Source organism: Cryptomeria japonica, chromosome 3, assembly GCF_030272615.1.
Source record: "Cryptomeria japonica chromosome 3, Sugi_1.0, whole genome shotgun sequence".
Lineage (NCBI taxonomy): Eukaryota > Viridiplantae > Streptophyta > Pinopsida > Cupressales > Cupressaceae > Cryptomeria > Cryptomeria japonica.
Window position 1 is genome coordinate 413819387 of NC_081407.1, and position 25143 is coordinate 413844529.

The window sequence follows — 25143 nt, forward strand, 5'->3', positions numbered from 1 at the left end:
TACTAATTTTATCTTTACTTATTATAAAATAAAAAATTTAATACGTCAAAATGCATTTTTTTCCAGATAAAATTGATTACTGCCAGTTTATTTATTTGAATTTTGAACTCAAACCACACCAAGTAAACATCTAACTAAAGAATCTTCAATAAATGGGCAAGAGCAAATAAGCCAAGTAGAGCATTGGTTGTTTAGGGTTACCTGAAATGAGACAAGATACAACTTAATTTTATAGGGCCTCCATGGCCATCCCAAGAAATGCCGATGCAGTTGGTCTACTTAAAGACTTCGTTATTGGAGATTTATGTTATCTAACTCACCAGAAGTTCAAACAACTAAGCTGAAGCTTATTTGACCGACAAAGGGGGAGGACTCAACCAACAAAGTAGAGCAAGGAGACCAAAGAAATTGTAACATGGAACTACTCAACAATCCTTTAATTGTTAAAATCCAGAACATATAGGGTTCGATCTTGAGTGAACCACTGCCTTGGTGATGGAGAAAGGGGAACAGGAATTGTTAAGACCCAACCAGGTAGGTTCTTTATCTATGGTAAACCAATTCTAATCTTCTATGAGCAAGACAAGGTGGAGGTGTTCAGCAAGATTGATGTAGCTGATGCTTGCAGTGATAAGTAATGTGCTCTGACTGGACCTCTCATAAAGACTAAGAACACTTCCGTTGTGTCAGCCACAGATTTCCAGTTTAGGCACCAAAAAAAGGAGGCCAATAGACCCCTTCATTTTTGCCCTGCAGATGCTCCACCTCCCCCTAACAGCTCAAGGCAGTCAAGTCCCTCAACCTATCAATTAAGTCCCCCATCCTTGCCCACCCTCATAAATCAGCCTCACACTAGTATTGGTCAAAAGCATGAAGTCCCCTCTCCTTTCCAATGAGGGTGATGTTGGTAGAGTCTGAAAATTGATTGCTTCCGACTCCTTGGTCTATCAACACATAAATGACCTTCATCACTGATGTCATTTTATGACACTCTTGGTCCATAAGTGAGACCCGATCAGAGATACGATACATGGACCGGTGCTGCCCCAATTGATCAAGGAGAAGAGCAATGGAATTATGAAGTGTGAAGTGTTGTCTTGTCTGGAGGAAGTTCCCCGGAACCTCGAGGTTCCGAAGTTCCTTCCTTGTTGCCTTTCGTCTCTTCCCCAGAACTCCGAAACCCCAAGGTTCTGAAGTTCCTTCCTTTGCTTCCTTTTCTCTCTAGTTCCCCGGAACTCCGAAACCCCAAGGTTCCGAAGTTCCTTCCTTGCTGCCTTTTCTCTCTTCCCCGGAACTCCGGAACCCCGAGGTTCCGAAGTTCCTTCCTTTTCTCTCTAGTTCCCCGGAACTCCGGAACCTCGAGGTTCCGAAGTTCCTTCCTTAGTCTTTTCCCTTTCCAGTTCCCCAAAACTCCAAAACCCCGAGGTTCTGAAGCTCCTTTACTAAGTCGCCCCTTGCCCCCCCCCCCCCCGCGGAACTCCGGAATCCCGAAGTTCCGAGATCCCAAGCCCAAGTCTTCCCAGCTTCCTTTCGGCTTGCAACACTTCTAGATGGTGTGATCAACACTCAAGGTTTTTAATGCTCCAACAACTCTTGCAACCAGTTTTCTATATAAGGCTGTTAGGCCTCATTGTAAAGGGTTTTCTCCCTGCTGGCTTGAGCTATTCTATGCTCTTTCACTTCTCTTGAAGACTTGTATTTATCTGCAATTCTGCAACTGTAAGTTTGGCCATTGGCCTTATAATGAATTGAAATTATCATTCTTGCCTTCCTTCAAATTATCATAGGTGTATGTTTTGTGGCTCTTCTCTCATATATGTTGTGTTAATTTATTTCTGAGTGTGACTTGTGGGAAATCTTCTCCCCTTTGACATTTAGCAAATTTTAACCTCCATACATGCATTGGGGTCATTCATGCAACTGAAGTTTGTGCATCCCCTCAGTATTTCGATTGATCCTTTGTGTCATCTCTAGGTGGGAAGAGAAACATTTCTTATCTTGGTGCATCACCTCCTTTCATTTTAAGCATTTCTCTCTTCCCTTTTCCTTTGCAAGTTGTTAGGATAGGTTTAGAAGTAAGATTTGAAGTGTTGAGTTGGTTCAACACCTGCACTTGGATTAAGAAGGAAGTCGGCCTTCTCCAGAGATTCAACCCCCTTGCGCAAGGTCCCACACTTCAAGGTTGTTTCCATGTTTCACGAGGTTGTTGAGTTGATAGCTCAGCAAGGGTGCAAGCTTTTGTGATAACAGTTTTTGGCACGCCTGGTGGGACTTACTTTCGATGTACAAGCTAAGGATTCAGTGTTGTTCTTAGTGTCTTATCCTTTAGAGGCAGTCATCTCTCAAGCACTTGGCGACTCTGCTCAACAAGTCCAGTTCTTGTTCATGCCGAGTTCCTAGCTCTGGAACCCTGGAAGCCCCAAGTTCCCAAGTCATCAACTCCAGAACCCCCAGGTTCTGAATTTCCCAAGTCCGGAATCCTGGAACCCCAAGTTCTGAAGTGCCTAGGTCCTCAACTCCGTAAACCCCGAGGTTCTAAAGTCTCTGCTCACAAGTCCACTACTTGTTCATGACTTGTTGCAACTCCGGATTTCATGCCCAGAATTCATACAAGGGCGTCTTCTAGAGGTAGTTTCCAGTTTGAAGAGCTCTCATCTTCAGGCTCTAGAAGGCGAAGAGGTAGACCTTCATTGTCACCAGTTGGGGGGGTCAAGGTTGTAAACACTCCATCTCCCAGGTCTCGTTCTACCCCTCCATTTACAAGACCATTATTGTCAAGGGCTCCCACCACTCATATCAATAGACCATTGTTTCACATGGCCAAAAATCAAGTTTTTGTTACCTTCAATGGGGGGAGTCCTCTTATTTTGACTCAATGGAATGATATACCAGTGGTTGCGTTAAAGAGTATACCATACTTCACTGGTGGAACAGCTACTACGCCCATTGAGCACATTCAAGCCATTGTGAACATCTGCTCCGTCCATAATGTCACTTAGGATGATGTTGTTGTCAGACTCTTAGCCACATCTTTGAAAGGAAAAGCTCTACAGTGGTACAAAGGGTTTTCGTCTAGCTCCATTCACAATTGGGATGAATTGGGGGAGAGGTTGTCCAACCATTTCGAAGACAAAAGTGATCACCTATCACTTGTGGAGCAGTTGACTACATTCAAGAGGACACCTCATGAATTCATGGGAGATTTCAATTTCAGATTCCATAAGACATGGAATAGAATTCCTGCTCTAGTGAAGCCATCTCCAAATCATGCCTTCTTGTATTATCTTAGAGCTCTCAACAGCGATATAGCTGTCATGATACAATCAATGGCTGGAGCCTCTCTATCGAGTGCATATGGCATAGCCATAAGGGCAAAAGATTGTTTGATTCAGGTTGGGAAGATAGCTCCAAGGCCTCCAATGCCTCTATTCCCAGAAGCTCCTACTCAACAACCCACCTTGGCTCCTATCCCCATGGCACCCGTAGGTCAACCATCCACATCCTCTAATGAGCTCCATGAAGTCAAGACTCTATTGCAAAACTTTAGCAATGAGTTGGTGACACTAAAGAGGCAACAAGCCTAGCATAGCAGACCTTATCAAGCACAAAATCAGAACTATCAGCAGAATAGGCCACCCTTTCAAGGGCAAAACCAATGGAGCAACGCCAGGCCTTTGAATAGTGTGAACCCCACAGCTGCAAGCAACTCAAAAACAATGGTTCCAATGCAAAACAACCTCGTCCAAGAGCAAGATTGGTGTCAACCATGCAATCAGCCACACAACCAAGGTGCATGCCAAAATGGAGCGTTTGTCCAAGCTTTAGTGGTGCAGGATGAGCCAACCACCTCTGGCCAGCAATATGACCCAAATCAGCCTAGTGCTGACACTCAAGCTTACTTGCAAGGTGATTCTACCTTTGTCAATTGGCAGGAGGCAGAATTCTGTGGTATGAACCAAACAAACGGTGAGTCTATGCTACAATATATAAGGTCAAAGAAGAGAGCCATGGAAGCTGCCTAAAGGTCTAGTTACCTTGGAAGACATTTTCAACTCGGATGATCAATTGAAGAAGAAGATGAACCTGGCTGCAAAGAAGGGTGACTACAAGCCAGTTGTTGTTGCCGAGGGTAGGTCTCTAAACTTGGGCAAGGTATGTTCCTCAACTGAACAAGAGGCCTTTGTTGAGCTTTGTCAAAAATATGATGACATAGTTGCTTGGACCTATGAAAATCTGAAGGGTTTTGACCCTAGCCTAGCCCAGCATACTATAGAGCTAAACCTCGAAGCAAAGCCAATTAGACAGAGGCAAAGGCCAATAAACCCCAAGATTGAGCCACTAATGAGGAAGGAGTTGACCAAGCTCATAGAAGCCAATATCATCTTCCCTATCAAGCACTCCTCTTGGCTGGCCAACCTTGTCCTTGTAAGGAAGAAGAATGGGGAAATTAGACTATGTGTAGACTTTAGGGACCTCAATAGAGCCTCCCTCAAGGATCATTATCCTCTTCCCTCCATGGAGCAGATTCTCCAAAAGGTCAGTGGCTCAGAAAGATTTTCATTCTTGGATGGGTATTCAAGCTACAATCAAATTTTAGTCTAAGAATCAGACCAACACAAGACTACATTTACTACTAAGTGGGGTACCTATGCTTATTGTACGATGCCTTTTGGGCTAACCAATGCAGGTGCCACGTTTCAAAGAGCAATGGACATGGCTTTCAGGGGTGTATTAGCAAAGTTTGTGCTTATATACCTTGATGACATAACTGTTTATTCGAAGCATGCAACTGACCATCTTGGTCATCTTAAGCAAGTGTTCATGAAATGCAGGGAGTATGGTGTGTCCTTGAACCCTCGCAAGTTTGTATTTGCTACTGATCAAGGAAGATTGCCAGGACACATTGTATCCAAAGATGGCTTGACCATTGATCCAGAGCGAGTGGAGGCTATTCTTTCACTTCCACTCACCAGTCACAAGAAAGGATTGCAGAGTTTCCTTGGTAGGATCAACTTTGTGAGGAGGTTCATTCCCAACCTTGCCACCATGGTAAAATCCCTCACCTCCATGTTGAAGAAAAATTTGGTTTCAGTTGGACCAAGGAGGGGAGGGCCGGTTTTGAAGAGATTAAACAGGCAATTGCTCAGGTTCCTACCCTTGTCAACCCTAACTATGAAAGGGATTTTATCCTCTATACCTTCGGAGGAGAATCCAACATCTCAGTTGTCCTAACACTGCTGAACAATGATAATTTGGAGCAACCTGTTGCCTTCTTTAGTGAGGGGTTTAAGGACTACGAGCTTAAGTATAGCTATGTAGAGAAACAAGTCCTCACTATTGTAAGGGCATTAAAAAAGATCAGACACATGTTGTCTAACAACAGGATCCAGCTCTTAGTTCCACATGCAAGTGTCAAAGATTTCCTTCTAAACAAGGGCATTAGTGAGAAGAGAGTTGGGTGGATAACCAAGGTCATGGAATACGACATCAACATCAAGATCACCAAGCTTGTAAGAGGCAGGGGCCTATGTGAACAGCTTGTCTCATCTTCTGAGACTACTTCAGAGGTCGCCCTTGTGTTACAAGAGGATCAACCAACTAGCAAGGACACCCCCTTCTTAATGACCACCTTCTTAATGGAAGGTAGATACCCCCAAGGTTTGGACAGGACCAAAAGAAGGCATTTCAGGTTGTAGTCTATCCCCTATGTCTTAGTGGATGGCACCCTTTTTCGAAAAGACTCTAATGGAGTCTTGTTAAGATGTATTGAGCAAAATCAAGTCAGCAGAAAGTTAGGAGAATTTCATGATGGCCCTTTAGGGGGCCACTTCTCTGGAAGGACTACAGCTATCAAAATAATGAGGGTTGGTTATTACTGACCGTCCTTATTCAATGAATCACATAGATGGGTGAAGAATTGCAAGAAATGTGCTTTCTTCTCTGGAAAGCAAAGACTAGCTGCCCTACCTCTTCACCCCATCCGAGCAGGTCAACCATTCGCGCAATGGGGTTTAGACTTCATTGGCATGATAAATAAACCTTCTAGTGCTGGCCACAAGTGGATCTTGGCCGCAACAGACTACTTCACTAGGTGGACAAAGGTAGTTGCATTAAGGGATGCCACTGAGGCCTCAGTATTGGAATTCCTTGATGGAATTGTGACAAGATTCGGTGTCCCCTCCACCATCATATCATATAATGCCAAGGCATTTATTGGAACCCAAATCAATTATTGGACAATTAAGCATGGTGTATACTTGAAGACGTCATCCAATTATTACCCTCAAGGTAATGGCTTAGCTGAATCTTCCAACAAGAACCTCATCGGGATAATTAAAAGGACAATTGAAGACAACCAGAGATTGTGGCATACTAAGTTGAGGACAGCCTTATGGGCTGACAGGATCACACCCAAGAGGGCGATCGGTAACTCCCCTTTCATGTTGGTATATGGGAAGGAAGCAAGACTCCCAACTTCCCTAGAGTTACCCTCTCTTGAACTAGCACATCAACTGGAATTGACAGAGAATGATGCCATGACAATAAGGCTAGCTGAGCTGATGCAGCTGGAGGAGGTTAGAGGTCAGGCTATGCATACACTTGAGACTCATCAAGAACAGGTCAAGAGAGTTTTTGACAAAAAGGCTACTAATAGGGCCCTTGAAGAGGGAGATCTAGTTCTAAAGTGGGATGCAGACAAAGCCAAAGCTAGACGACACTCCAAATTTGATGTTATCTGGAGTGGTCCATATATCATCACTAGTTGCAAGGAGGCCAATGCATTTCATCTCTCCAGGCTTGATGGTGAAGTTCTTCCAATCCCGGTGAATGGGATCATCTCAAGCCCTGCTTCTAAAGAGGATGTTGATGACTATGTAAATATTAGACTAAAAGTTGTTTTGCTTTCATAAGTGCTTGTGCACCTACCACATTCTCCTTAAGAGGGTGTGTGCTCGTGCTTCCAGTTTCCCTCCAAATGATGGCACACACATGTTTTGGGTCTCTTCAATGACTCAGTGCCCAATGGATGCTCAACGCATCTGGACTTCACGCTTAGCAGGCAAGCATCCCGCAGAGGTGGCCAAAATGTTGTCATTTTATGACACCCTTTGTCTATCAGTGAGACTTGATCAGAGATACGATCCATGGACCAGCGATGCCGCAGTTGATCAAGGAGAAGAGCAATGGAATTATGAAGTGTGAAGTGTTGTCTTGTCTGGAGGAAGTTCCCCGGAACTCCGGAACCCGGAGGTTCCGAAGTTCCTTCCTTGCTGCCTTTTCTCTCTTCCCCGGAACTCCGGAACACCGAGGTTCCTTAGTTCCTTCCTTTGCTTCCTTTTCTCTCTAGTTCCTCAGAACTCCGGAACCCCGAGGTTCCAAAGTTCCTTCCTTGCTGCCTTTTCTCTCTTCCCCAGAACTCCAGAACCCCGAAGTTCCCTCCTTTGCTTCCTTTTCTCTCTAGTTCCCCGGAACTCCGAAACCTTGAGGTTCCGAAGTTCCTTTGCTAAGTCGCCCCCCCCCCCTGGAACTCCGAAATCCCAAAGTTCTGAGATCCCAAGCCTAAGTCTTCCCAACTTCCTTCCGACTTGCAACACTTCAAGATGGTGTGATCAACACTCAAGGTTTTTAATGCTCCAACAACTCTTGCAACCAGTTTTCTATATAAGGTTGTTAGGCCTCATTGTAAAGGGTTCTCTCCCTATTGGCATTTCTGCAACTGTAAGTTTGGCCATTGGCCTTATAATGAGCTGAAATTATCATTCTTGCCTTCCTTCAACTTATGCATGTTGTGTATGTTTCCTTACCTTCATCATAGGTGTATGTTTTGTCGCTCTTCTCTCATATATGTTGTGTTAATTTATTTCTGAGTGTGACTTGTGGGAAATCTTCTCCCCTTTGACATTTAGCAAATTCTAACCTCCATACATTCATTGGGGTCATTCATGCAACTGAAGTTTGTGCATCCCCTAGGTATTTCGATTGATTCTTTGTGTCATCTCTGGGTGGGGAGAGAAACATTTCTTATCTTGGTGCATCACCTCCTTTCATTTTAAGCATTTCTCTCTTCCCTTTTCCTCTGTAAGTTGTTAGGATACGTTTAGAAGTAAGATTTGAAGTGTTGAGTTGGTTCAACTCCTACACTTGGATTAAGAAGGAAGCCAGCCTTCTCCGGAGATTCAACCCCCTTGCGCAAGGTCCCACACTTCAGATTGTTCCAATGCTTCACGAGGTTGTTGAGCTGATAGCTCAGCAAGGGTGCATGCTTTTGTGATAACAATCACCTCTCTCATTCATCAAGTCCTTTGTTGATTTAGTGTTCTCCCTCAACCTTTTAGACGGGTGGTTCACTACACTCAATTCTATTCCTCCTCTGCGAATTGTTGATTCGTTGAAACTTGAAAGTCTGTGAAGTGATCCTTCACCTCAACTTCAAATCCTTGGTGGTGGAGGTCGATTCATAGATTATCATTAGTACTCTAAACTCTTGATCAACTCCAAGCTGGTAGGTACAAGGAATCCTTGCAAAATCCAGCTCCTTTGTGACTTTGGTTTCTTCTTCTTCTTCTTCTGACATTGTTAGACAGAAGCCAATAAGTCAATCAATTACCTAGCAAACACTAAAGCGCCACAAGAGGGGCATGAGATGATAGCTAGCAGCTCTACAGAATATTGGGAAGGGCTTAGGTTCAATCTCACCTTATGCCCTTCCCTACGAATTGTGCCACCCCCTTCTAGTTTTAGTTCTATAGTTTTTATGATTATTTAGATAGGACATCTCACTATAATAACGAATAGAAGAGACATTGTTTGACAACAGTTGGTATTAAACTATCCTCATCCCTTCTCTGCTTACCCCATGTGCTGCTTCAAAAATATGTTCAAGGGTGTTTGGCTTCAAACATGTGCACATGGCAATATAAGAGAAAATAGTTAGCAAGAGGTACAACTGTCATGGCATTTGGATATTCAAGGAGGAAATTACTCGAAAATCCTTGAGGGGTATTCCTAGTAACAGATGTGACTACTATAAAGTTCATTATAGATACCCTCAACGCAGACAACCTATGCTACAAGAAAGGAAAAAAGAGGAACAAAAACACTCCAAAGGAAAAAAGAGGAACAAAAACACTCCATTGGCAATTTTCAGCAAAGGTACCAGATGAATTGCCCTGAAACTGGATTCTACTCGTACAAATTTAAAAAGAAAACCCGAAGGCAGTAACAAGTGAGGGATAAACAAGATCTCAAAGATATACCTGTTCTGAATCTTAGCTATCATTGAACATGTTCTGAATCTTAGCTATATCAAGATGCAATGGTGCCTTTTTCTGAGTGGCTAAAGCTAATAAAATTTAATCAAAGACAAAAGAAGTTGCAAATAATACAACACATAATAGTATGTGTTTTCATTGTTCTACTTTTCATTTAATATGAACTACATATTTATAGGATTTTCAGATCCTATATCATAGGAAACATCCTAAAACGACTCCCTAATATATTGAGTTGTTTCAACAACTCAAACAAACAAACTCAATTATTATACTAACAACTATGGGAATGATGTAATATTCCTAGCACCCCACCCCCCCACCGCCCCTCCCTATTGCATCATTCTCCAAAAGGGGATAAGTAGACCAACAATTCTTGATGACCTCATTCCGTAGTTCATCGTGAGGTAAGAGTAGGGACATACACATCTACTCATACTAAGCAATAGTGGAACTTGCCTCACTACACTTTTGAACATTTACCCATGGAAACAAGGATAGGGACTAACACATTTACCCATGGTTTTACAACAAATTTGGATAGGAACAAACACATCTATCCAAAATTAAGGTTATGAACAGGGACATACACTTCTGCTCACAACAATTATGACTGGAGACAAACACATCCAATCATAATTACCCAACAAATGTGACTGGGGACAAACACTTCCAATCACATACACCATAGATTGTGAATGGGGACAAACACATCCATTCACAAACAACCAAGAATTGTGATTGGGGACATACACATCCAACCACTTACATCATCTTGTGAATTGGGACAAACCCATCCATTCACACAACCAAGAATTGCAATTGGGGACATACACATCCAACCACAAACAAAGTTTGAGAACCAAGTCCTTGATGCGTATGCAGCCACCATTATAGATCATTGTCACTCTAATCACAAATGATATGAGACAGTTGTCACTTCCACCTAGAAACCGATCTTGGCTTTAAGTTTAGTCACTTTGGCACAAATAGCTTATCACTAATGCATTTTCACGACCCCATTGCTAGTGATTGAGGAGGGATCGTTGAACATCCTCCAACCTCCTATGCCTCCATCCTCCAATTAGTTTGCTACTTAGATAAAATGCCTTTTGAGGCTCATTTCATCAATTATGAAGAAAAAATATGTCCTCCCTCCTTGTTGACAACTTCTTAGGAGTGTCGGGTACCATTGATCATGCACTCCAATTACAGTTGAGATAGTTTCTAAGTTTTGACAATTTGAATTTTCGACATGCATTCTTTTGATGACATGACAATTAATGACTCATACATTGAAGAGGTAAAAAAATGGACCCTATTCTAAAAATAATGATACAACTTGGCTTTGAGTTGCATACAATAGTTTATCAGACTTTTAGATTCGCATAAAATATTTCTCTAAAAACTAATACAACATTTTGAAACACTAACAAAACTAGACAATACATTATAATATCCTCCCTTTTGTATGCAGTTGCACAATATCCTTCATTCTATATGGGATACACTGTTGACGCTTGCTCAATTATTTTGATATGTTTGAGAACACAAATCTTAATATGATATATGAAATAGAGAATATACTATCTCACTCTTCTGCTGCACATTACTCTTGAATTGTAAATGTGAATCTGAAGGTGAACTTGCATCTTTGCCAAAGATCAATACAGCCTCCACTTTCACAATCTCCTTTGTTTTTTTAATTGGAAACTTCTTTCTTTCCAGCGGCACATGCAAACTGGGCAATTTCTTAGTCCTGCGGCCAAATTTGTGGAATTTCTAGATTGCAAGCTAATCATGGATATGGCAAGTGCCTATTATAATTATTAAATTGAAAGCTAATAAAACTATGCACACGCAACAGATACTATTTACGATAAATCTACATCAAGGTAGAATTAATCAATCACCACAACAGCTTGGAGAAGCACTTTTTTAAGAGATCGACACCACCACAAAGTACAAATCAACACAAAAGAACTCAAGATCCAGCCACAAACTAAACACTTCACCTGATCATGAACAGCATCGCTAGAGCCACAATAGACAATAAGTTTCAATCTTATGAAGACTACGCATGAAGAGTGACAAGATAATGATTTACTCCATTTTACCCTATTGTAACTGATCACTTAGATCTATTTGCACACCAAAGGCCTTGAACAGGAGTGGATCATAAGCAATTCGACCATCAAATACATAAGAATCTACAGCTGTGGAGCCCACGTTATGTAAACAAGGCCTTTCTCCTTTATTCTATATCCTTCACTAATCAGCAGCACATCGACAATACACTAAGTATCAACCAGAACAATGCCAAGGATTATTTCAAGTTTCAACAAATATCACTCAAACTTTGGTGTAACATGGCAACAGAAATTCCTTTGACAAATAGCAGCTCCTCTTAATAGCCCCAACAATGCTCAATCAATGATTCCATATCCTTTTAGAGCCTTGCTTTTTCTCTCAGCTCACAATTACACACCAATAAATCAACCAAGGAAATACCAAAGATCATTGGAAATTGTTTGAGCAAACAAAATGTGTCCCTTCCTTTACGCCGTTTCACCCATTTTCACTGCCCATTTCTTAGTATGAGGTCACGTGTGAATTTGGGCACCCCTGCGCACGCCATGAATCTGGCATTTCACTTAGATCTCCCACAATTCACCTTGAGCTTAGTCCATGCAAATCCTCAGACCTTCAAGCAAAACATTCATCGCTTCCATGAAGATTTTCCCACAGCCTTTGCTCTAGAGTTCATATCTTTTGCTTGCGATTTCCAACTGAAGCCTTCACAAAAAGTTTTAGAAAAAATGGCAGGATTTCTCTTCTGATCAGCTCTGATACCATGTGAGAAAATTAAATCAAAGATAAATGAAGTTGCAAATAATACAACACAAAATAATACATGTTTTCATTGTTCTACTTTTCATTTAATATGAACTACATATTTATAGGATTTTCAGATCCTATATTATAGGAAACATCCTAAAACGAGTGCCTAATATATTGAGTTGTTTCAACAACTCAAACAAACTCAATTATTATGCTAACAGCTATGGGAATGATGTAATATTCCCAACAAAAATCGAGGGTAACTTTCTGCTAGTCAACAGAGATATCCTCAGTCCCCAGACCTTACCCTTGTATTCTCCAAAACATCCACCCAGGTCTTCTTCTGCAATTCCTCTGTTTGATTAGGAAGAGATCAATGTGCATGGTCAATCCTGTGCTCCAGGGAGGTGTTCAGCTTTTGATGGCTTCTGATGGGAGTTTCAGTGGTGTTCTCTGACAAACTGTTTCCCATTAACTAGAGACCAATGTTATTTTTAGCTAGTAGTTCTTGGATTTGAGCCCCCTGGGCTAGTAGTTTGGTAGCTTGCAGTCTACAAGCCACTTAATTGCAAAAATTGGGTTGTGCGATAGGATGACTTGCTGCAGAACAAGCATTCTGCTTAGGATTCTCTATGAAAGCCCTCATTCTTATGAGGATCTCTCCCAGAAAAGTGTTTCCACTGGAATTACTGTAGGTAATTTATCATGCCCAATGCAGCTGTCTGATTCCGAGTGCCATTCACCTGTTTAAGGAGAATTCAAAGTGCATGACCACCCTTTATTTCCAACGGATCACCTTGTGTTAATTTGGATTATAGGTTTAACAGTGGTCTTTAAAAAGTTATCCTATTGACTGTTCTTTCTATCTCATGATTCATAATTTTTGTTGCTCCATTTTGTGAAGAGAGGCTAGTTTATCAAGATTTATCCCATATTGGCTTGTTTACTTTAAATTTCAAACATTTAATCAAATAAAATATCTATATGACAAAGTCAACTCATCACACGCTTCCATCCTTAATCATAATTAACAGGAATTATGGCACGTACATGATCATGGAAGGCCTGAACAAATTCATCCAGAGTGAAAGAGCACAAGTTGATCACATCAGCAAAAGTATATAAAAATCTGAAAACCTGCACAAGGAAACAGAAAGACAAATTTGACCATAAATAAGAGAATGCGATACCAACATGTAGATACTATCATTTTAAGTTGATTTACTCTATCGCTGAAAAATATAAAGGAAGAAACCAGTATCCTTCAGCTTTTGTTTTTGCAAAATTCAGCACCCTCCTATTCAAAAAAATTAATGCAAGTTGTATGCTTTCCGTTCAAGGAGTTAAAAAAACTTCTAACATCAATCTTATTCACAGAGGCCAAAAATATACTGCCATACTAGAAAGCAACCTTAGTGTATAGCAGCAAACTAAATATCAGGTTCAGTTCTATGAAGGCATATAAAGATCAGAAATTCTACGAGATAAACTACTGGTCATTTTAGCAGAAAATTTCAAAATAAATGCCATAAAACTTCTAATATGATGGAATGCCCTAAATTAGGGCCCATGATTTGTTTTTGAATATAAAAATCAAAACAAATCTAGAATCCAGATTCCAAATCATATTATACATTCATCCCAGAAGCTTAAAAATCTTCTTTAAACATAGTGCTATCTACAAGTTCATAAACAACAACATTTGTAAGTACTCTTTTTTAACATCAGACTCATTTTATAGCAGCAAACTAGAAACCAGCATCTGTTTTGTAAAGGCCTGTAAAGATCATAAATTCTACCGGATAACATGAACTTCTAGTCATTTTAGATGAAAAGCCCAAAACAAATGCCATAAAACTTCTAAATATATTAGGACAGGTGATTAATATTCAGACATAAATTTAAAAACAGCAAAGGAAAAATAATTTGCATCCATCATTCTTATGATGGCAAACTGGGCCATGAATAATGTGTATGTATATATAATGTATACACATCCATTCATATATATACATGCATACATAAATTACATATCATGTATGTATGTATGTATGTATGTACAGTTGTGCATGTGCGTGTGTGAACTTTAGAGATATATTATGTATATGCGTGCATACAAATCTACATATAAATACATGCATACATATCTACTTATAAATACATACATAAATTATATATCATGTACATACATGCATAAATATGCATTACGGAAATTCAAATTTGTACAACACCTGTACATGACATTAAGATTCAACTTTACAAATTCACACAATGCATCAAATTCAAGATTCAAAGTTAATTGATTCAAATATAGTAGCAATAAAAAATTAAAATTTCATTGTGTTACATTAGGACAAGTGCAAAATGCAAATTGGTTGAGGTAATTGATGAAGAACCTTGTGGGCCCCCTATGCCCTACATTTTTCATATTCCATTTTACAAATTCTTGTCGCTTAACTCAATCAAAACCAAATTCTTTTGAATATTGTTCTTAACTGCTATTGTGCCAACCATTCCTAAAATAATGTAAATAAGCCAAATCTTGCTAGGAAATGAAGTTACCGTGAACAAATTTCTCAAGTTCTCCTTCGAATCTATCCATGGATGGGCTGCCAAGGGCCTTTTCATTCTCAATGTAGCAGGTGGAAACCTTGCCAATAGACCTAGAGTAGCATCCAAACTCATTCATCAACACCAAGCTCAGATACAGATAAAACTCATGTTCATAATTTATAATAAAGGATTTGCCTTTAAGAAAATAATTCCAGTATTTGGAAATTAGGAGAAAAGAAGCAAATCATGAGGGATTTTATCAGAAGACTAGAAAGAACATCACAAGAAAAAACTTTACTCATCAACTAGAAACATATATGTAATGTCAGTAATGACATAAAAAAGTGACTCTGCAAATTTTAAATTGTACAGGATGAAAAGACACTTGTTGAAATGAGATTGAATCCAAAAGATCCTTATAACTGTATTCCCATAAACCATCTAGATTTAAAGGCTTCCTGAAAATAGTCCTAGCTCTGAATGTGAATCAACATTTCTAGAGGCAGACAAGTCTTTGTTTTGATACTTGGGCGAATTTCCTCTATGAGTAGCACAAGTTTAGAATATCTGGTTCTGGTTTTCAAGTGAAGACAGCTTAGTTATCTTGACCATCATAAATTGCTGAGAACTGTTTACAGTACCCGCTATAGATCTGTCTATTTTTACGGTTATGGCTATGCAAAGGCTTGCTAAGCATATGGTCTATTAATGAAGTTTTGCATCTCTAAAACACCACAAGGCTATAGACCCCATTCACTAATCAGAGGTTACCTTCTTAATATAGGAAAGTAGGAATCATTTCAAACATATATTTAGGTATAGTTACAATGGCATGGCTGTGTCATTTGTTTTTTAAGATAAAAACACCAAACTTTAAAAATATATTAATGCCAACACAAATAAAATCAATTGTGTACACATAAGGTTTCGATCTCTAAAAAATTCAAATCAAAACGGATATGGAAAACAATATAACAAGAGCAGATAAAAATAAAGATTATCACAAATAAACAAAATTTCAAGGTATGAATGTTGTGCAAAAAGAAATATTTTTTGATAAAATCTGATGTGTATTTTATATGATTTCAGGGTTTGTATGAAGAAATTGCCCAGCCTGCACATATTAATTTACCTATGTAAATTTCAACTGTATGCATGGTTATCTTAAATACATATCTTTTACCTACAGAGTAGATTATTATAATTACTACAAATAAACTGCACAGTTGAATCCTAAAAAACAGCATAATTTGATACGCTACCAAAAATACCTCCTTAATTAGATTCCAATGCACATTTAATTACCAATGTCAATTAGTAAGTAGATTTCAATTATATTTATCAAAAACAAACTAGATTTCAAATGCACATTTAATTTACTTACACAGATTTCACTTGATTTCTTGCACATTTAATTTATTTACGTATATCTTAAATACATACCTTGCAACTATGGAGTAGATAATTATGTTTATTAAAAATAAACTAGACTTCAACTACACATTTTACTTTACCTGTGGAGGTTTCAATTGCACATGTTTATTTTGAAAGTTGTGGACAATAAAAATAACCCTTCAAGTAAAAATAAAGTGAAAAAAGAAAGCGATCAACAACAAAGAAGAGGATTTTCGAGTACAAGTCAATGTCTATTATGCTTGTGTCACAGGAAGAGGGTCACCTCACAATTCATTGTGATTTTGAGGATGGTCTCCCTTAAGGGGGTAATTGAAACTTGACAAAGCCCAATTGTTCTAAATCATCTTCGAATTCTTTCTCAATTGTGTTTTACCAATTTTAATGTTTCGAAAGTTTGTCTTGAAAAAATGATAGGATCTTTAACAATTTGATTAAATCCAAGGATCAAATTTGGAGGGAGACTAGAGAAGTTGATTCTAACAATTTGAACATCTTGTGACTTTAAATTTATAAACAGATGAATCCTACAAGAATAGCTATTTTGAGGAATTGGTTATAAGTAGAAAAACAAGTGGATGCCTCACAACTCAAAGTTTGGGTACCAAGGCCCAAAGTTCATTGTAGTCTATCTCTAAAGGATTGGTTCAAAATGAATTTTAATGGGGCTCCTCAAAATAACCCTAACATCTCAATGGTGGGTGCCCTAATCTAGAATTCAACAAATGCCTTGATTGTAGCTGATACTTTGCAAACAGGTGATAACACAAATAACCAGAGTTCCGTGACTCGCAGCGAGTCACGCGAGTCAACGGGCCGGGTGACCCCTGCCGGGTCACGGTGACCCTGACCCGGGCTCGAACGAGTCAGGGGGCGTGACTCGCTTGACTCGCCGAGTCAGCGAGTCACTCCCTGACTCGCCGAGTCTGAGGGTCATGACCCGGCCAGTCACTTAAAACAGTGCAGTAAAAAAAACAAAAAAAAAACATAACATTTTTTAATGATTTTTTGGCCTCGCGGGGCGCTGCCCCTCGACCCCACCCAGTATCGCGACAGGGAACGCGCAAGGGGCGCTGCCCCTTGACCCCAACTTGGGGGCGCTGCCCCCAAACCCCCGTTGAAAAATATAGGGGGAAACCGCGCCGATAGAAGTAGGGAAAATCTAACCTACGAGTCCGATTAGGCTCCATATAACAACACAACTTAGAAATCTTGGTAATTGGTATTTAGATTTAGTATTTCAAATTTCCTATAGTCTCATTTGACAATGTAATTCTTATACTGTAATAGTGTCATACATCTTTTCAAAACTAGTTTTTCAAGTACTATATGTATATGTATAACTATATCAGCACCACCACCCCGCCACCCCCCTGTCGCCGTCCCCCTGCCATCCCCAAACTTAGGCCCTTGGTCCCCCCGTCCTGGAAACGCGTCCCCTCGTCCCCAACGCCCGTGGAACACTGGAAAAATAGGAAGCCATAGTTTTGCAACCAGTTGAGAGGAAGAGGTAAAAAGCTTGCACAAATCACATTGGGGCAACACTACAGTCCGATTGGCTCACTGAGTCCACCGATCCAGTCTTCACTAATGAGGACCTTGAGTGGGTTGACCAGGCAGACAGAAAGGCTGAGGCTGTGGCAGAGGAGGAGGATAGAGCACGATCAGGCACAACACCTATGGCTGCTCAGACTGGCACATCACAGGCAAAGACTATGGCTACTCAGTCATCCAGGACCTACCTTAGACACCTTTCTAGGAGGCAGATAGACGAGGCTGAGCTAGAGCCTAAGCCATAGACTTGTTTTTGTTTACACTTTAGAGTTACATATATGTTTGGGAACATTTGAAGTCATGGATTTTATATATATTGGACAACATTTATAACTCTATATATCTATGTTTTCTAATTCCTTCAACTACAATTTACATTTCTACGCATGTGATGGATGTATGTTTATGTATGTGATCAAATTAGCTTCTATTTGATGATGTTATAGTGTCTTTAAGCTTAATTCAATAATGGGTGTATGAAACAAGTTTTAAATCGTTAAAAATCTCTAAATTTCAAGGGTTTTCTTATTTTGCCGAGTCATTGCCGAGTCCGAGCCGAGTCACGAGTCGAGTCAGCCTTGCCGAGTCAGAGCCGAGTCCGAGTCTGGGAACTTTGCAAATAACACAATAGAATTAAAGGGTCCCTCTTGGGGTTTAAGGATTTCTGCTCAACTTGACATTCAGTAGCACATTGTATAAGGCAATTCCTCTTTAATTATTGGTGGCTTGCTTGCTGAAAAATCCTCCCATTAGAATTACAAAGTTATATTAGAAAGGCTAAAACGCTTCTAAAATGTTTGATAGTTACTATGTTAAGCACATTCCTTGAGAAGAGAATAAAGAGATAGACTGATTGGTGAACCTTAGTCTACAAAATCGTTTCTATTCCTATTCAGCTATTAGTACTAATCCCAAGACCAAAAAAAACCTGAATCCATTTTTGCACATCATTAATGCATACGTTAAGAACTATAATAATACTTTAAAAAATACTCAAAGTGTTTTAATGTTTCTATCTCAAAGGACTCAAAGTGCTTTAATGTTTCTATCTCAAAGGGTGCTTTAGGGTATTTTTTTAATGATTAGAATGACTCTTTACATGGATGAATTTTTTGTTCAAAAGGAAAATTACATCTGGATCAGCACCTTTCACATTTCTCTTTCTCCTTTTGGTGAGACTTCTATCAAGTGGCATTGCTATTTTGCCTCTTCCAACAACTCTTTCCAGTATTTTGGCCCTTGCTAGTTGTTTCCCTTTTGGTTGGCCACTCCACTTTTTTGTGAACCTAGCCAAGCTAGTGGCTTTCTTTTTCTTTCTTTTTTTCCTCCTGCATTCTCATGACAACTTTTTATTTGTGCTCTTTACCTCTTTGATGATGGCAGATTTGGATATTTCCATTCTCAATGTTTGTCTCTTGCTTTTTGTCATTTTCTCATCACCTCTTCCCACTTTTTTGCAGCTTGTTTCCCTTATTTTCTTGGTTATTTCCTGCCTTGCGGTTGGCATCCTTGCTGGCTCCTTCACATTGTTTCCCATTGTTGTCTCTTCCTTCGTCGCTGATGGAAACACATGCATCTCATTTATATGGTTCTACTTCCAGTTGTTTATTTCTACCAATTGCTTCTCCCTTTACTATAGTTTAAGAAGAGCCTAATCTCAACCATGAACTCTGTTATCACCCTACAAATTCCTAGGGTTTTCATGGTCCTTATAAGGTTAAATAAGCTAAATTGTGCAAAACCCTAAACCCTAGTGCTCTATGTTGGATGTATGTTCTAATTTGTCTTTGACTTGGTATAGACTATTGCCAGTCATTTAAGTTGTAACTTGTGTGTTTAATACTATCAAAATGACCGGCCCCTCAACCTAGCATTTCCCATGTTCTACTGACTACAAAAACCTTTAATGTTCATGCTTTAATATTTTTCCAATAAATCTTGGTTTTGTTGCATCTACGTACATGTGTTTGCATTGCACACTTCCCAAGCTCCTCCTTGTCAAACCTTCTTACCCAACAAAAGTGCGTTATTGGTCGAATGGTTAGATGAAGCCCTCCTTTTGTTCTTTCTACTATAACTTTGTTTCTTAGTGATTATCATGTGCCTACCTTGATCGAGATCAATGGTTCTCCTTGATTTCGTGTTTTTGCATGATCATTCATCTCGAAGATACTCGCCCCGCAAAACTACAAAGTGCTTTACTTAGTCAAGGTATCATTCGCACATCTTGGCGCAGATCAATTGCCCCGGCTTGTTTTGCGTTTTTGCAAGATCAAAATCCAAAAAGGTGCTCGCACAGTGAAAACACGAGATACTCAAAATATTCCTTCATTGGCCTCTTATTAAGGGTGATTACTTTTGCTCCAATCAACGGCTCAGATTCATTACACGCTTTTGCATGTTCAAAGATGCATCCCACAAAAGCGCAAAGAGCTAGGCAAGTGAATCCATTAACCAATGTATCTAGGCCCCTATTTGATCCAAATCAACGGCTCACAAGTATTTCACGTCTTTACATGTTTGAAGATCTCACAAACTTGCTCCCAATAAAAACGTGAAGGGACCCACTTCCAAGCCAATCCAAGCTGGAGTCCACATGGTACACGACAAATGTCCCCACCAATCATAATGCTTGCACAAGTTTGCAAGAAGGTTGTTGGACCAATTCTTGTTTTTGTGAAAACGCGCGATGGCACCACATGGCACTCACTCAACTGTCAGAACTCATAAAATGCAAAAGGTCATGTCACTTTAAAAGAGAAGCTTCAAAGATTTCCTAGGGTGCATCCCCACCATCCAATCAAGTCAATCAACAATCCAAATTCAATATCAAGCAAACAGCAAGTCGCAATAATCTACCTCACACATATGAATATTAATGGCATTCTCAAACTGCTTTAAATCAATTTATGTCGAGATTTTTTTTATCCAATTGCAAATTTCATTATCTCCAAAAGCCCCTGCAAGCATCTACTGTGTTCCAACTTTCAAGGCAAAGTTGTAGAATTAATTTCTACTGCAATTTAGGGTTCTTCCATGTGGAACAACCAGCAAGTAAAATTTGTATAACCTATGCCCTAATTTGCTTTAAAAGGGAAGAATTTTGTGTCTTTTGAGCTGGTTAAGATAAATTTGGGGTTGGGTAGTGTTGGTGTACATTTTATCATATACCGAACATTAGAATAAGATACCCAAAGGTATTCTATCCTCTCCTGAAAAATCACCGCTTATCATATGGTGATTCCAAGGTCTATATGTGCGAACAAGCGACTTTAGTGGGATAGCTACTTGGGTAGTGTATGCTGAAAATCTCAAGGGAGACTTACGTTTACAAATGTCTTTCAAGCTTCTGGACTTAGATAAATTTGTCAATTTCAGGCTCTCTTTTTTCTGGATTTTCCGAGATTTAGGCTTTCAAAAAGGGGAAAAGGGGATAGGGTTTAAGAAAGCTGATCTAAACCTACGAAGTCTGGAGATGGTATTAACTTGGTGTTCTCGGGAAACCGCACTTTGCTTCGCCACACTAAGGACAACTACACAAAGCAGGTGCAATCTTCAATGGGTTGTGCTTATGATCGAAGTTTTGGCATACACAGGGGATAGGCTCAGACTAACTTTGCACAGTGAAATGGAAATCATCCATTCACCAAAAGTATGAGCAAAGATACCCCGTTAATTAATACTTATCAAATCCTTCATTCAATTCTAACAACTTCGAAAGTAAATCTAAATTAACTTCTAATTAATGTGTTGAGGAAATTGAAACCATGCTAATCACTCAAATAACAGAGATTACAAAGCCTTAAGAGAAAGCGCAAATGCAATGTATTATTTGAAAAATGACCTTCACGCAACAATATATCAAAAACCTCACACCCTCCAAATGAGAGGAGGTAGCCTTATATAGTTTTCCAGACAACAATGAACGATCGAGATCAAACAGTGATCAAGGGCCCAGATTGAAAGTCATAAACCCTAATTAGGGTTTCCCAAAACTCTATCAGTTAGAGTGAACAAGAAGAAGACAAGTGGCGCAGCTGCTATTATTACTGAGGTGAGTGTCCAATTTCCCCTTTTGCAGATTCAATGTATCTGGACACAATAAGACACACCTCCTCTATGGTCACACTTGGAAAATTGCTGATTTGGAAATCAATCATATCCATGTCATCAGTACAGGTGGCGAGAGTATCTTCCCAGCCGAGTGCTTGTGTCAGGAAATCTTCATCTATGCGCATGAAGCTTGAGACTCTGGAGAGATTTTCCTTGAGAACTGGCCCTGTAACTTTGAAGAAGTTTCCTTGAACTTTGGCCCTTAAATTCTCCGCACGCAGATGCTTCTCTCGCACCTCATCTTGTTGCAATATCTCAGTTGCCACAAGGAAAACCTTTTCTTGTTCTACACACTTAGCCTCGGATTTTCTCAGAGATTCAGCCCTTGTAACCAAGGTAAAAGTACCAAGTGCTGAAATCATACAGGTCACCAAGCTGGATGACTTTTCTGTTTACAAGATCCTGCCGAGAAAGTCCTTGGATTTCCTTTAGATACGGAATAATCCTCTTCTGAATATCTTCACTAGCTTCCCAAGCTTCAGCGATGTCTCAAACTCTGCTCAATAAGGAAGATGTGGACTCATGTGCTGCTATCAGGCTCTCGACAAGTATGTCAACACGTTCTAAGGCATCTGCAGTCCATTCCTTCACTTCTTTGAAGGTTGCCTTCATGTCTTCATAGTCCTTTAACGACTCTTGCGGAAGAGGTATGGGCGGAGTAACAAGTACCTCCTCCCAATCTAGAGGTTTTGTCAAATGTTGAACATATTTCTTCCATTGTTCATTCTCTTCCTCAACCTTCATTCTTTTTTCCTTCTCCTTGGCTAGTCTTGCCATGAGGACGTTGCAAGAATCATCAAAATATTGGATCGCTTGAGCCTGTGTAGGCTTACCCAACTCTACTGTAGTGATCTTATAATCTTCCGGACCAACATTGTCCCGAGTTTTACCTTCTTTAGGTACAGCTACCTACACTGTTCTGAATCTTGCATTATCTCTTTGAATTAAAGAAAATCTCTTGGCTCGCTTGGGTGGTCTTATCTCAATCGGTTTACTCACCATAGCCAAGAATGTTGTTGTGTTCTCCTCTGAATGATCCTCTTTAGGAGCCTGAGCCTTTCTTCTTTCCTTTAGCCAATTTGGAATGGTTGACAGCTCCATGCCACTTTCATCAAACTTATTCTTTGTTTCCTTTGGTCCTGTAACTATACCATCTAGGAACTCCCTTGGAAACTCAGGTTCTTTAACCTCTACATTCTTAACAGAATTCAGCTCTTGGGCTGGTTCTTCCATTACCTCTTCCACTGAAGGGGAAGGAGATCTTACTCCTACATCAATATTCACCCCTTGTTCCTCAGATGTAGCCTTGAATGGAGCAGCGGACGCAGCACTTAAGGTCGACTGACCCTCGTCAAATTTATATTTTCTGCTTGCATCTCCGACTACTTTCTTTCCTTTACTCCTTAGAGAATTTTCAGTGGGTTCCTTCCTTTTTCTAGACCCAACACTTGAAGAAACACCATGGTTTGAAGACATTGATTCATTGGTCCCCATGAGATCATAAGTGAGATTGATACCTTTGGATTTAAGATCCTTTGCCTTCTCACTTGCCCACCATTTTGAATATTCAATTATTGGTCTCATAAGGTCACTCAAGTCCGACCTTTCAAAATCTGACCAATTAACCAAGGCAAGGGACTCATTTCTCAGTTTGTCAAAGTGAGGCTGCTCAAACTCGAGATCCTCTTCAAGTTGATCTGCTACTCTAAATACTTATGTTTCTCTAATCAAATTCAGGGTATGTCTGGACCACAATCTCTTTCTGATTTCAAAACTGTCAACTACATCAGCCCAATAGTCTTCGAGATCTGGTCTATGCTCGAATATTTCACCATCAACCCTTTTCATCTGGTGAAAAGGGTCAAAATGTGCTCTAGCCTTATACTGGAAGAATGGATACCAAGCAAGCTCCTTTTCAACACTAGCAGCAGCCTGTGACGATGGACATGTCTCCAATCCATTTCCAATAGTGAGAGAAGATGTCCATGCCTTCTTCTGCTTCTCTCTCTGAATGATCATAAAATTTTCCAGCTGCCTAACAACTTCAAGCAATACTACCCTATTGGTGGGATACATAGGTAACTTATAAGGAGATTCGAAGAATCCTTGAATTCTTAGATAAGTAAACTTGGGGTATTGGATGTACCAATGCCTGAATCTGCTGATAAAATCTTTAGATTCCTGAGAGAGCCTGTGATGCAGACCACCTTGGAGTGTCCTAGTAATGTGCATTAAGAATGCATCATTGACTCTTTTGAAGTGAAATTTTTCCTCTATGTGCAACTGCGGGTAGCAATCATAGACAGCAAACTGATTTTCTTTATTTCCCACTTCCCCTCTACAGGTGAGTCCTCTATATCTGTAGGTTCGAGCAAAAGAGTACACCAAATAGGAACTCATATAGAATGTCCTGTTTTTCTCTAAATTCTTCAGTTGGTCATCAAGATCATCACTTATAATCTTTGCCCAATCAATCATCTTCACTCCGGTATTTATCTCATTGATGAAGTAGTAAATCCAAGGCTCAAATGGCACGCCTTGTGGACTAACCATGACCCTGTTTAGCTGAACTATCAAATCTCCAATATCTTCCTTGAAATATGCTCTTATAAGATCCTTAGGTAACTTGGAAGCACCTTTCCTCGGTTTTTCCAACCATTGATGGTTGAAGTGGCCTCATATTCTTCAATGTTATCCTGGTATAGCCGTGTTGCTTCTTCCTTGGTCATGTAAATAGGGTTATGATATTCAGGGATCCGGAAAGCTTCCCTGATAGCAACATCGCTGACATTCGCCAAGACTCTCTCGTCAGGTGCCATGATCTCTCAACTTATAGAATTGTAGTGTTTAGAGCATTCTACTACTAACTCAACACACTGCATTGCTGGAAGGAAACCAGCAGCTTGTACAATTTCATTTCTCATCATCTTTTTGGCAGTTGTTGTAGGCATCAAGTTGTCAAGGCCATACATTCGCTTCTTGAACTCCCTCAAGTTGATATTTCCCAGGTTTGTGTCTCCGACCAGCTTCCACTTAGACCTCATCTTGGATTCCGGAGGGGAATCCTTATCCACCAAAAACTTCATCCTGGCTGCGAGATCTGCAAAATAATCAAACCAACTTAAGTTTAAATTTATACTTTTAAGGATAATTTGTGAGTTTGGTGGCTAAGTGGTTGGTATTTTCGCTTTGTTCTTGACACTTAGTCATAAAAATGAAGTTTTCACATGTAGGTATTCTGAGAATTCTGAAGAATATGTGAAAACCTAGAGAATATCAAATTCTGATTTTAAACTTGGAACTCAGATTATAACTTGGAAGACCTCATTCGACCTTGCTTGGATAGGCAGAAAATAAGAAAGAAGAAAGGAATAGTGTATCTAGCATGATCCTCCTT

General features: G+C 39.8%; 1 protein-coding gene across 3 annotated transcripts in view; it reads right to left on the reverse strand.

Annotated features, from left to right (window-relative positions):
• The window catches only part of LOC131069507 (homeobox-DDT domain protein RLT3), a 66258-nt gene that overhangs the window by 19986 nt on the left and 21129 nt on the right, over positions 1-25143 (reverse strand). For all 3 annotated transcript variants that reach the window (XM_058004975.2, XM_058004974.2, XM_058004973.2), the window contains 2 exons: positions 14676-14776; positions 13164-13250 (listed from right to left, as the gene is read on the reverse strand). In XM_058004975.2, the coding sequence (XP_057860958.1) occupies positions 13164-13250; positions 14676-14776 (188 nt within the window). The remainder of the gene's footprint in view (positions 1-13163; positions 13251-14675; positions 14777-25143) is intronic.